Consider the following 13,230-nt stretch of genomic DNA (forward strand, 5'->3'; position numbering starts at 1 on the left):
CGTGGGTCTTCTCTGGTCTGGCTGCTTGTTCCCAACCTACTAGCCTCGTTCAACTCCCCCAGAATTGAATTGGGTGGAAGGAAGGAAGGTGAGGGGTAAAACATTCTTACTTGATGTGTAAGGATGACACATAGGAATTTGTCAATATTTGTCTTACAGAAATTTGTCCTACAAAAATGGAAGTTTAGTATTACATTGAACCACAACGTAATACTGTTGTCATCTGGCATCAGAGCTTTCTGGGCTTGGGAGGTATTTAAAACTAATACCTTTCCTTCTTACAACTCTTTTGTGGGTTCTTTGGAGCGTCCCTACCATTGGCTGGGAGGTATCTCATTCAAAGTGTCTTTAATGCATTTGAATCTGTCTCCTCCAACTAGCAGCTCCTAACTCCATCTTCAGCTCCTGGGCATCTACAGTGTACCTCCAGCTTCCATCTCCTGAAGTTGCCTTACCCCTCTGGTGGTTGGTTTTGGTCAGGATGGAAGGCAAAGCCGTGCTGGCTTTCTCTTTTTGCATATTTAGTTGAAGGAAAGTGCTCACGCTTTCTTTGCTCCTTGACACTCAGCTGGAGCAGACTACCCCCAGCATAGCACGCGCTCTTAGCTCAGCCGTCTGCACATCTGGTCAGTAGCAGTATTTTGCTCTTCAGGTTGTTCAGGCATGTCAAGTGCCAGCCCACTGGCAACTTGAGGACGCTCCTGGGGACACATAGCCAGCTCTCTGGATTGTCCTATTGAAATCCCATTCCAAGGCTTGAAGTGATAGGCAAACAATCCCACCTGAACCCTGGGGTGGGGCGTGTGTGACCCCTAGCACATCAACACTTTCTCTTAAAATTCCTTTCTAGTTTATTTTCTTCTTGACCTTTTTGGTTAAGAGTTGCAAAACTAGTTTTTGGAAACCTCCTTTGCCAGTCCTGCATGGTAGCGTTGTGCCCGCATTTGGAACGTGGATGTGTTTGGCATCTGTTGTCTTGGGGAACAAAGCCAGAACTGAGTCTGAAATATTTCCATTTAAATGTCCTGTTATGCTTGGATTTAAAAAATTTAATGCTTTTCTTAATCTTTTTTTAAATTTTTTGAATTTCTTTTAAGATTGGCACCTGGGCTTACAACTGTTGTCAATCTTTTTTTTTTTTCCTGCTTTCATCTCCCCAACCCCCCCCGTACACAGTTGTATATCTTAGTTGCATGTCCTTCTAGTTGTGGCATGAGGGACGCCTCCTCAACGTGGCCTGACGAGCAGTGCCATGTCTGCGCCCAGGATCCGAACCCTGGGCCACCACAGCAGAGCTCATGAACTTAACCACTTGGCCACAGAGCTGGCCCCTTAATATTTTTTTTAAAGATTTTATTTTTCCTTTTTCTCCCCAAAGCCCCCAAGTACATAGTTGTGTATTTTTAGTTGTGGGTCCTTCCAGTTGTGCATGTGGGGTGCCACCTCAGCATGGCCTGATGAGAGGTGCTGTGTCCGTGCCCAGGATTCAAACAGGCAAAACCCTGGGCCGCTGAAGTGGAGCGTGTGAACTTAACCACCTGGCCACGGGGCCAGCCCCTTAACCTTTAAATAAAAATGAAGTCCAGACACTGGAGATCAGTGCTGAGGCAGACTTCTGGGAAATTGAAATGATCGCAAGTGAACATGAAAGGATAAATGAAACAGTCCACCCTGTGCCTCAGTTCTGTTCCTGGCATTTCTTCCTATTCCAGAAGCAAGAATTGGAAGAAGCTGACCTGCATTTTAAAATATATATATTTTAAGTGGTCATGTAGTGTGTCACATTCCTTCAAGTTTGGTAAAATAGAAACCCTCTCAAGACTTGGAGGGCTTCATGGTTAGAGAAGGGAAATTCTGTTGCTGGAATAGATGGTTTTGGTAATTCACGTGTCTCCAATTTGCACTCTAGTCATACCATATTGCTAAGGAAGGTAGTAAAAATGGTGTGTTTCCTCTCTTTCCCCTTTTATTTGATCAACTTCCACAACCTAATACTGTCACAGTGAACTATGGACTTAGGGATGAGGAGATAAGGAAATTACAGAGATTACTGAGAATACCTCCTTGTTCTTGTTTTACATTTCTGTTTAGAAGTTGCTTAGAAAAGCTAAGTGAGACAGGCTTACATGTGACGCAGCTAGAGAGTGAATTCGTGTGCTGAAGGGCAGGTTTGCTAAAGGAGCGCTCCCCCACTGGGACAGCGACCATGGGGGTGGGGGAAGGCAGAGCTCTGAAGATGGCACTGAGTTATGTGTTCTCTCCCAGGAAAGGTGTTTGCTTAGACCTGCTGCCCTCCCCAGCTGCTGGAGTGAGCAAACGTGCGCTGTACTAGAGGAGCTGGAATAAACCTAAAAACTTATTTTGAAGAAGATTGTTCCTTTGAAATTAAAGGAAATTTGTTTAGTAAATGAAACTTGTACTTCCTACAAAAGGCCTGGGGTTGTTTTTGCTCCATGTTTTTAGTTAAGTTTAGTCAAATTTAGTTAAGTTTAGTCAAATTTAGTTTAGTTTAGCTAGAATTAACGGAACAATTTGGAAATGAATTTTATTTTTTAGACCAGGGATCAGCAAACCCTGGCCTAAAGGCCAAGTGCAGCCCGGCACCTGTTTTTGTCAGCGGAGTTTTCCTGGAACGCAGGCAGCCTCGTTTGTTCCGGTGCTGTCTCTGGCCACTTTGGCACTGCAACGGCAGAGTTGAGTCGTTGTAATGAGGACTATATGGCTTGCAAAGCCTAAGATCCCTTATAGAAAAAGTTTGCAGATCCCTGTTCTAGAATAATGAAAGTACTTAGTATCAGTGTGTTGTGGTTATATGTGGCATAAATTGCTACTAATTCTCTGAATTTTAAATATTTAAATTTAAAATATTAAAATATAAATATTTAAAATTAGTATTAAAATGCAGTATATTCTGCTATTCTTGATTGTATAGTTTGTGAAAATATTTTTTTAAAATAACTAAATTCGTTGTGAAAGTTGGTATGGCTTGATTGCCTAATGGGCAATATGTTGAAAATTACAAAACTCATTTCTGCTTTTCAAACCCCTTGGACAGTAAAATAATTTATTTCTTGATTTGCATTTCACCACTTATAAATACCCTGGGAAAACCTCGTCTGGCACAAGACACACTATCAGCACTCACTTACAAAATGATTTCTTGATTTACGGGAACAATTTAAAATGACAGTGAAAAGAAGCACTTTGTTTCTGCTTTTTCTTCAGTTTTCCATGATGTCTGGCTTCTTCCACTCCTTGACATTCACATTCTTTCCAAGTGCAGGGCAGAGACGCAAGGTTATTCTGTGGGTTGCTTGACAGATGGCCGTGCCTCTTCAGGGGAGTGTGATTCTGGTTGTGAGAAAGTTATTTCAGTTACTTGCAGGAGATTCTGTGTGATGACTGGGGCTAATCTGATGAGCCCTGTAAGAACCAGCCTGGGGACAAGAATCAACTCGTTTGTTCCTTTATACCTGCATTCATTTAACAGACATTGAAGGCATGCTGAATTAGCTGCTGTGATCCCAATGATTCCATAGTCTGTTACAGGAGGTGGACACAAAGCAGATAATAATAATATGTTGTATTAAGTAAAACAATTGAGTTACATACAGATTACAGATTATTATGGGAGAGAAGGGGCATCTAATCCAACATGGGGAGATCAAGAAAAGGTCCCTGGTGGAGGCTAAATCCAGATACCGAAGTCCAGGACGTTCTGTAGGACATTCAGGTGGAGCTGTCCAGAAGGTGGGTTTGAATCTGAATCTCTGGGTTGAGATATGGGCTAGGGATAAAGATTTAGGAGTCTTTAGTATAGAGACTAGTTAAAACAATGAGAGTTGATATCTCACCTAAGGTTCTAAAGAGTGGGAAGAGCATTGGGCTCAGGATGGGAAGGCCCAACATTTCAGAATTTGAAAGAGAGGACAGTTAAGGAAACAAGGAAGCAGTCAGAAAAATGCTTAAGAGTACCAACGGAACGGGACTTGAAAATGTTTGTAAACTGAATGAAGGGGAAGGAGACAGTGAACAGAGAGAGAAGATCCAGGAATCGTAAGGGGTGATTGGTAATGGAGGAGGCAGGAAGGGAGAATTCATTTAAAATATCACCTAATGTAACAGCTTATGTGTTAAACAAATAATTGCCTAAAATTTGTTTTCAAGGGTGTTGTTTAAAGTAGGCCCACACAAATTAGTTGATTTCCTACATTTGTCAAAGCTGGTAATTTTTATTTAATCTGAAACGTATTTATTGAGCCCTTTTTTTTTTTGGCATCAGGCACTCTATTGTCACCTCAAGGGATAAACTATGAAGGATAAAAAATGGTCCCATATGGACCTGGCCTTCCAAGAACTTGCAGCAAGATAAACCATATACCTAAATACTTATGACAGAGGGTAAAAAGTGACCAAGAAGGAAGGACTAAAGTGCTTGGAGGCAGAGAGATTACTTTTAGATTGGGGATTCAGGGGAGCAGTCATATTTGAGCTCAGTCTTGGAAGAGGGGTAGAGATGGGAGTATGTGTAAGTCCAGCGTGGGGGAGAGGAAGCAGAAGCCAGTCGTGAAACTCAGGATGCTGTCCCTCTCACATTGTTGCTCTTGGCTCTGTCTATCTCCGTCTCTAGACTGCCCCTCTGATGCTGAGGGCTGTGGTTACTTACAGAGCCTCATATGGTGTTTCGCAGGTGGTCCTTACCCAGTCTTTGCTGTCTGAATTTAACCTGACAGAGACATCATCATGTCAGATTGCTTATTCCACAGCCTTACCTGTGCTGGCCTCAGAAGTAAAGCAAAAACTAATTTAAAGACTAGAATTCTGTTTATCAGTAAAACAGGTAATAAGGTAGATCAACTTCTTGATTTGGTTTTGAGGATGACAAATTAAAACTAATAAATGAATCAAATACATGTAATTTATAACATTCTTATACATGACATGAAAACAGTTTAAGATAGAAGTCACAAATATGGAGTTTCTTGAAGACCGAGCAACACAATTTTTTGGGGGTCTACTTTAAATGACAACATTGAAGCCAAGTTTTAGACAATTATTTTGTTAGCATGATAACAAATGTAGTTACATTTGTTTTATACTTTGAAATGAGCTATATCTTTCTTTTTGGATTAAAATAACTTGGTGTACAGTTGCTTTAGACTAATCGAGGGTGATCTTTTAAAAAGCTGATGTTTGTAGCTGCATCTGTATTTGCTTTGATAAACTTAGGGAATCAGAATTAGAATACAAATTTCACTAGTGGAATTACTTAGCTATTTTGAAGTGGTTCTATTTAAAGTACTACCTATGAGTTAGAATGGACAGATAGAAAAAGGAGTTAGAAAAAAAAGATATAGTAGGCCATATGTTTTCTTGTTGGTCTTGGAAAAGGAAATAATTAACAATATCTGTTAAAATAGGGTACTGTATATTGATTTAAGAGTTATACAAGAAAATAATTCAAGGAATTAGGAACGTAGAGGATGTTGGTCCATGATGATTTTGTATCCTTGATTATTATAAATATTTGAATTATGTGTAACTTCATTTTCTCCGTTGTTTTTTTGATAGTGATATCCAAAACAAATTTGAAGTCATTTCCTGTTTGTTTGACATGTGTTATTCTTGCTTTATAAATTCCTAAATTACTTAATTTAATCTGGTTCTCATTTCACAAATGATGGGAGTCAGATTAAGCAGTTTGTTTAAATATCTGCAGGGAATTATATGGGCAAGTCACCTTTTATGTTAGTGAGTCGGCAAGAAAAAGTCATGAAATCTCACAGACTGCATGTTGCAAATGACTAAAAATAAACTTCTACAAATAAAAATAAACCGTTTTTTCATTAAGTCCTTATAAATGTAATTTAAAAACTTTTCTAAATCTTTTTGTGAGTAGGTAAGCGAGCAAAATAATTAAATAAGAACTTAATATATTTTCTTGTCTTTTTTTCTTCTTCCCAATAGGACCAGATGTATTATCAATCATTTCAGGTTTCAGAATATGGTAAGAGTTGTTGAATTTATTTTGAAAGAAAAAACATTTATTACCTTTTACAGAGATAGGAGAAATTTTCAGGAGATGTGTTATTTAAAGTAAAACTCCCAATTGAGGTAAAATCCTGGTGTTTCTTATAGGTCTAAACATTTTTTATCTTGTAAAAATGAAAGTTATAAATAAAAGGTCATTATAAAGAATAGTGAAGAACTTCCTAGAAGAGGGAATAAAGAAGAATTTCCTCCTTCTTTGTTGTGATGATAACGTCTTTAAGCTTTTGCACGGTGCCTTTGGAGCACAGCTCCGTGATTCCCGTGTCTGCATTTGCACAGCACTGGTGGAGGCGGTCCGTCTCACTTGTGTCGTCCTCGTTCTGCAGGTGCTCCCTGAAAATGTCACAGTGAGAAGCACGTAGGGAAACAGTGTCACCCAGCTGTCTCATTGGGTCAGAGAAAGAGAGGAAGGAAAGATGGTAGTGAAAGCTTGGGAACTCTGTGTTAGTTATAGTCTGAATAGCTATTTTGAGGTTATACAAGAGATTTTTCATTTGATTTGTGTCACTATTTTGAGATTGTGTCTCATTTGGGCAGTAGGAATTCTGGGAAGTATTACACCTTTGTGGCTCAGGATCCACACTTCTCATACAGCACCGTCATGTGGAAGTCTCATGATCAGCTAGAACAGGCATCAGCAAAGTTTCTTCCTGTAAAGGGCCAGATAGGACAGTGCTAGGCCCTGTGGGCCAGTGTCTCTGTCATAAGTACTCAGCGCTGCCATTGTAGCACAGGGCAGCCGTAGATAATATGTAGGTGAATGTGGCTGTGATCCAATCAAATTTTATTTATGGACACGGAAATGTGAAGGTCATATAATTTTCACATGTCATGAAATATTTTTCCTTTTACTTTTTCCAACCAGTTAAAAATACTAAGACCATTGTTAGCTCATGCTGGTCGTTGTTTACTGACCCCTGATCTGAAACTTTGTGGTCCAATTCGGGGGTCACTCACCATGTGTGGCTATTGAACACTTGAAATGTGACTAGTCCAAATGGAGATGTGCTCTAAGTGTGTAAAATTTCAGATTTTTAAAACTTGGTGCAAAAAAAAAGAAAGAAAAATAGCTCATTAATAATAACTTTTTATTTTCATTACATGTTGAAAGGATAATATTTTGTATATATGGGATTAGGTAAAATATAAAAATTAATTTCACCTGCTTCTTTTTACTTTTTAAAAGTGGCTACTATAAATTTAAAATACACCATTTGGCTCATGTTTTATTTCTTTTGGGCAGCCCTGATCTAGAAGAATAAATCAGAGGCACCATGGTTTTACAGGCTACTTTCATTTCCCATCCAGGTGGTGCTGGGTGGTGGCATGATGTTGAATGGGGAATAGCGGAGCTGGAGGGTGGATTTCTAGCCTATGATGTTTGAGGAGGGAACGTTTGAATTTTCTTGTTCTGAGGGAATTCTACCTCTGAGTGGCCCCTAAGTTCTGTGCTGGTGGAGGACCTAGTAGGAGGGTCAGAGTTGACCCATATGGCCTTTTTGGCCCTCCAGTCCTAGCTTGTCTAGAGCAGGAGTATCTTGGCACACCAAGGGTCTGTAGCCTGGTCTGGAGCAGAGGTCTACCCTGTATTGTTGACCCCTTGGCCTTCTCAGTACTTCTTGTGTGTTAATTGCATGGTGAGATGCCTTGTTATGAGACTGATCTCTTTCTTTGTTCAGCGAAGTTAGACAAAAAACATTTCTTTAGACTGCAAGTAAATAAATTTTTTAGTTTGGTGGAGTGCTTTATATCAAATAGTATTAATATTTATAAAATATTTCATATCTTAATTGTATAAAGCTGACCCAAATTGGGGTTTATATTTTTGGACTTCCCTGCCAGTAGCTGCCCTGCAAGAAAAAACATCATTACTTTGCAGCCGTGTCTTAGTTATTAACTAGGAATCCTACTACACAGCTTCCTCTTCCTAGCACTCCATTATGTTAGGCTGTCACCAAATTTGCCTTTGATGTCTCAAAGGACGAGGATTCGCCATGACTGCTTGTAAGGCACCATGCCGAAGAAGGAGCGTCTTGGCGCTCCCAGGTGTGCTGTTAGCAGCCACAGTGAAGAAAGGCCTGGGGGAGGGTCTGCTCTGGAAGCAGCTCCTCACAGGGATGTGGGAGTGTTTTGACCAGTGGCGAGGCCACACTGGGCGGCAGCGAATGAAAGCCTGGCCTCCATGGACAGGAGCCTCTGCATCTCGGGTTCTGGATGCAGTAGTTTCCACCCACTGGTGAGAGTGTCCGCAGCAGCTGCCCCCGCTGTTGCTCTCTACTCAGCAGCCTTGTTGGGGTGTCTAATTTTGAGTGAAACGAAGTGCTTTTCATCTATATGTTAATGTGTATTTGGATCCTAATGAATCTAAGTTCAAAAAGTACCAATTGTCAACTCCTTTAGAACTATTTGTTCTGTATTTTGTTAAGCTGAAAATGATAGTAAAAAAGATTCTTTAAAATATTTACCCTTGCTTTTCTTTTGCAGTATTACCAAAATTTGAAGTTGCTTTGCAGACACCATTATATTGTTCTTTAAATTCGAAGAGTTTAAATGGTACTGTCATAGCAAAGTAAGTATAATTTTTCTTTTTATGACTGTAAACTGTTATAAAAATATATAACAAAGAGCTCATTATATACTAATATAACATTAGTCCAGAATATTAGCACATGTTTTGATTATTAAAATTCCAAATGGGCAGGAAACAAGTATCTGTAATAAATTAGTAAGCATGGCACATGTCTGCACTGGTCTTTGCGTCCATCTCTCTGTTTCTAGGCTGATCCAGTCCTAAAGTATTTCCTACGAGCTTGTATCTTTCTAAGACTAATCAAGGAATTTACCTTACAGATTGTGCCAGATTGAAAAAGTGTTATATCTTTATTTATTCCTCATTCAGCTGATTTGGATTGAGGTGACTTATCACTTCTTAAATCCTAATTTTTTTCTCTGTCAGTAATGGAGGTTGAATTTTGGGTGCGAGGTCGGGGGGGGGGATTTGGTTGTCTTATTGCAATTAGCAGCTAAGTAAATACTCCACAATCGTCATTCATTTCAGCATATGTATGCAGAGATGTCCATTCCACCCCGTGTAACACATGTATGGTGGCTCTGATGATGTTGATCACTGGCTTGGATAGCATAGCATTTTGTTTTACTGAGGCAAAAGGCATCCTCAGAGTTCCAGACTAGCTAGTTCCAGACTATGTCTCAAAAGTATAGGCTAGGGGGTGACGTCAGTATCGTGGCAGAATGAGTGTTCCCAGTAATCTTCCCCCTCCACCGTACAAGGAGAAAGACATTCACACTCCAACAGAGGACATCCAAACACAACACAAAAATGTCTGAGAGACCCACACAGCCATACAGTGGAGGGTGGAGAGGCTGGAGCCCTCCTAGGAGGAGGTGGAATGGGGTAAGAGAAATCTTCACTCCCTCTCTTAAAGACTGGGATCTGGGACCACGGATGGCCTCCGAGAGGGAAGGAACGAGGAAGGGGATGTTTGTTTGCAGGAACATCAGAGCTCCTGAGGCCCTTGCAGCCTAGAAGAAAGCGCTTACTAAGGTGAGAGCTAATGCAGGGGTGACCTCATCAAGCCAACACCCCAGGAGAGCAGAGAATGAGAAAACCCCAAGACCACGCAGGAGAAAGTGCCCCTCCCCCCACCAGCTCAGCCAGGCTCCAACCCCTGGGATTTTGGCTGAAGGCAGAGGGCTCAGAATACTCAGCTCCTGATCCCCACCTAGTGGCGAAAGGTGGTAACTGTGACCAAATAATACCACGATGCGCAAAAATAGAGCCACGCCCTCTGGCAGTATCAAAAATTATATTAAATCTCCAGCCCAGAGAGAAAATGACAAGTACCCAGAAACCAGTCCTGAGGACACAGAAATATGTAATCTAAATGACAGAGAATTTGAAATAGCTATCATTGAAAAACTCGATGAGTTAAAAGAGAAACAATTGAATGAGTTCAGGAGCTACTGCACAAAAGAGATTGAAACTATAAAGAAGAATCAATCAGAAATATTAGAGATGAACAACACAAGGGAAGAGATAAAACAAAATATGGATTCCCTAATGCTTGAGTGGACATCATAGAGGAGTGTGTCAGCATAATCGAGGATAGACATGTTAAAATGCTCGAGACAGAGGAGGAGAGAGAACTAAAACTAAAAAGAAATGAGGAAAGTCTCTGAGAAATATCCGACTCAATGAAGAAATGCAACATAAGAATTATAGGTATTCAAGAAGGTGAAGAGAAGGAGAATGAAGCAGAAAGTGTGCTCAAAGAAATAATAGCATAGAACTTCCCAAACCTAGGAAAAGAGATGGATATCCACGTGGACAAGGCTATCAGATTTCCTAAATATGTCAATGTGAAAACACCTCCTGCAAGGCATATAGTAGTGAAACGGGCAAAAGTGAATGACAAAGAAAAAATACCAAGGGTAGCAAGGCAGAAGAAAATAACCTACAAAGGAACCCCTATCAGGCTTTCAGCAGATTTCTCTGCAGAAACCTTATAGGCTGTGAGAGACTGGAATGATATATTCAGATCTTTGAAGGACGAAAACTTTCAGCCAAGAATATTCTATCCAGCAAAAATATCCTCCTGATTTGATGGAGAAATAAAAACTTTCTGAGATAAACAAAAGCTAAGGGAGTTCATAGTCACGAGACCCTCCCTACAAGAAATCCTCAAGAAGGCCTTCATACCTAAAAAAAAAGGGGAGAAAGGGGCTACTAAGCACAGAGTAAGGAGATAAATAGGAAGACAAAATCAGGAAATCGTAGCTTTATGTCAGAACAGATTAGCAAATAAGAATAGCACTGAAGATAAAAGGAAGGAAAACATCAAATACAAGGATAATCTTGTCATTTCAATCACAAGCTCACAACACAAGATGGAATAAGACGTGAGAAAAACAACTTAGGAGGGGAAGGGGAAGGGGACTGAATTAGTTTAGTCTAAGGAAATGAGAGGCCATCAGAAAATGGAGTGTCTTATCTATGAGATTTTGAGTACAGACCTCATAGTAACCACTAAACAAAAAAGCAGAACAGAGACACAAATAATAAATAAGGAGAAAACAACATAAAAAACTACATAACTCAATTGATAGACCAAAATACACAGGGCAAGAAACAAAGGAAATGGAGGAGAACTGGAAGACGAGTGAGAAAATGCAGCATTGAGCCCTCAAATATTAATAATCACCTTAAATGTAAGTGGATTGAATTCTCCAATGAAAAGACACAGAGTGCCTAGTTGGATTAAAGAACAAGACCCAACACTATGCTGCCTCCAGGAAACACATCTCAGCTCCAACAACAAACACAGGCTCAGAGTGAAGGGATGGAAGACAACACTCCATGCTAATGGCAAACAGAAGAAAGCAGGTGTTGCAATGCTTATATCAGACAAAGCAGACTTCAAGGTAAGGCCTGTAAAGAGAGACAAAGAGGGGCAGTATATAATGATCAAAGGGATGCTCCATCAAAAAGAAATAACACTTATAAATATCTGTGCACCCAACACAGGAGCACCAAAGTACACTATTAACAAACCTAAAAGAAGATATTAATAATAACACAATAATAGTAGGGGACCTCAATACTCCATTCACATCAATGGATAGATCACCCAGACAGAAGATCAACAAGGAAACAGTGGAATTAAATGAAAAGCTGGACCAGTTGGACTTAGTGGCCATATATAGAACACTCCATCCAAAAACAGCAAAATACAAAATTCTTCTCAAGTGCACATGGAACATTCTCAAGGATAGACCATATGTTGGGAAACAAGGCAAGCCTCAATAAATTTAAGAAGATTGAAATACTAACAAGCATCTTTTCCAATCACAATGCTATTAAGCTAGAAATTACTTACAAGAAAAAAGCTGAGAAAAGGACAAAGATGTGGAGACTAAACAACATGCTATTGAATGAGCAATGGATCATTGAAGAAATTAAAGGAGAAATCAGAAAATATCTGGAGACAAATGAAAATGAAAACATACCATACCAACTTATATAGGATGCAGCAAAAGCTGTATTAAGAGGGAAATTCATCGCAATACAGGCTCACCTTAACCAACCAGAAAAATCCTCAATAAGCAATCTCAAACAACACCTAGCTGAATTAGAAAAAGAATAACAAAGCCAAAAGTCAGCGGACGGAGAGAAGTAATAAAAATTAGAGCAGAAATAAATGCAATTGAAACAAAAAAGGCAGTAGAAAGGATCAATGAAACAGAGTTGGTTCTTTGACAAGGTAAACAAAATTGATAAACCCCTAGCCAGACTTACAAAGAAAAAAAGAGAGAAAGCTCAGATAAATAAAATTAGAAATAAAAGAGGAGAGATAACAATGGATACCACAGAAATACAACAGACTATAAGAGAATACTATGAAAAGCCGTATGCCAATGAAATGGAAAATCTAGAGGAAATGGACAAATTCTTACACTCTTACAACCTCCCAAAGCTGAATCAAGAAGAAATAGAGAATCTGAATAGACCAATCACAAGTAAAGAGATTGAAACAGTAATCAAAAGCATCCCAAAAAATAAAACCCCCGGACCAGATGGCTTCCCTGGAGAATTCTACCAAACTTTCAGAGAGGACTTAATACCTATCCTTCTCAAGCTATTCCAAAAAATTAGGGAAGATGGAACACTTCCTATCACATTCTACAAGGCCAATATCACTCTGATACCAAAGCCTGAAGGACAACACATAAAAGGAAAACTATAGGCCATTATCACTGATGAACATAGATGCAAAAATCCTCAAGAAAATTTTGACAACCCAAATACAGTAATACATCAAAAAGATTGTACATCATGATCAAGTGGGATTTATACCAGGGACACAAGGATGGTTCAACATCTGCAAATCAATCAACGTGATTCACCACATTAACAAAATGAGGAATAAAAACCACATGATCATCTCAATAGATGCAGAAAAAGCATTTGACAAGATTCAACAGCCATTTATGATAAAAACTCTGAACAAAATGGGGATAGAAGGGAACTACCTCAACATAATAAAGGCCATATCTGACAAACCCACAGCCAGCATCATACTCAATGGGCAAAAACTGAGTGCCATCCCCCTGAGAACAGGATCAAGACAAGGTTGCCCACTGTCACCACTCTTACTTAAC

The 13,230-nt window shown here is 39.6% G+C and overlaps 1 protein-coding gene across 14 annotated transcripts in view; it reads left to right on the forward strand.

The window, feature by feature from the left end:
* The window catches only part of CD109 (CD109 molecule), a 195,019-nt gene that overhangs the window by 97,318 nt on the left and 84,471 nt on the right, over positions 1-13,230 (forward strand). For all 14 annotated transcript variants that reach the window (XM_070496480.1, XM_070496473.1, XM_070496476.1 and 11 more), the window contains 2 exons: positions 5,968-6,007; positions 8,536-8,620. In XM_070496480.1, the coding sequence (XP_070352581.1) occupies positions 5,968-6,007; positions 8,536-8,620 (125 nt within the window). The remainder of the gene's footprint in view (positions 1-5,967; positions 6,008-8,535; positions 8,621-13,230) is intronic.

This window comes from Equus asinus, chromosome 24 (genome assembly GCF_041296235.1).
Source record: "Equus asinus isolate D_3611 breed Donkey chromosome 24, EquAss-T2T_v2, whole genome shotgun sequence".
Lineage (NCBI taxonomy): Eukaryota > Metazoa > Chordata > Mammalia > Perissodactyla > Equidae > Equus > Equus asinus.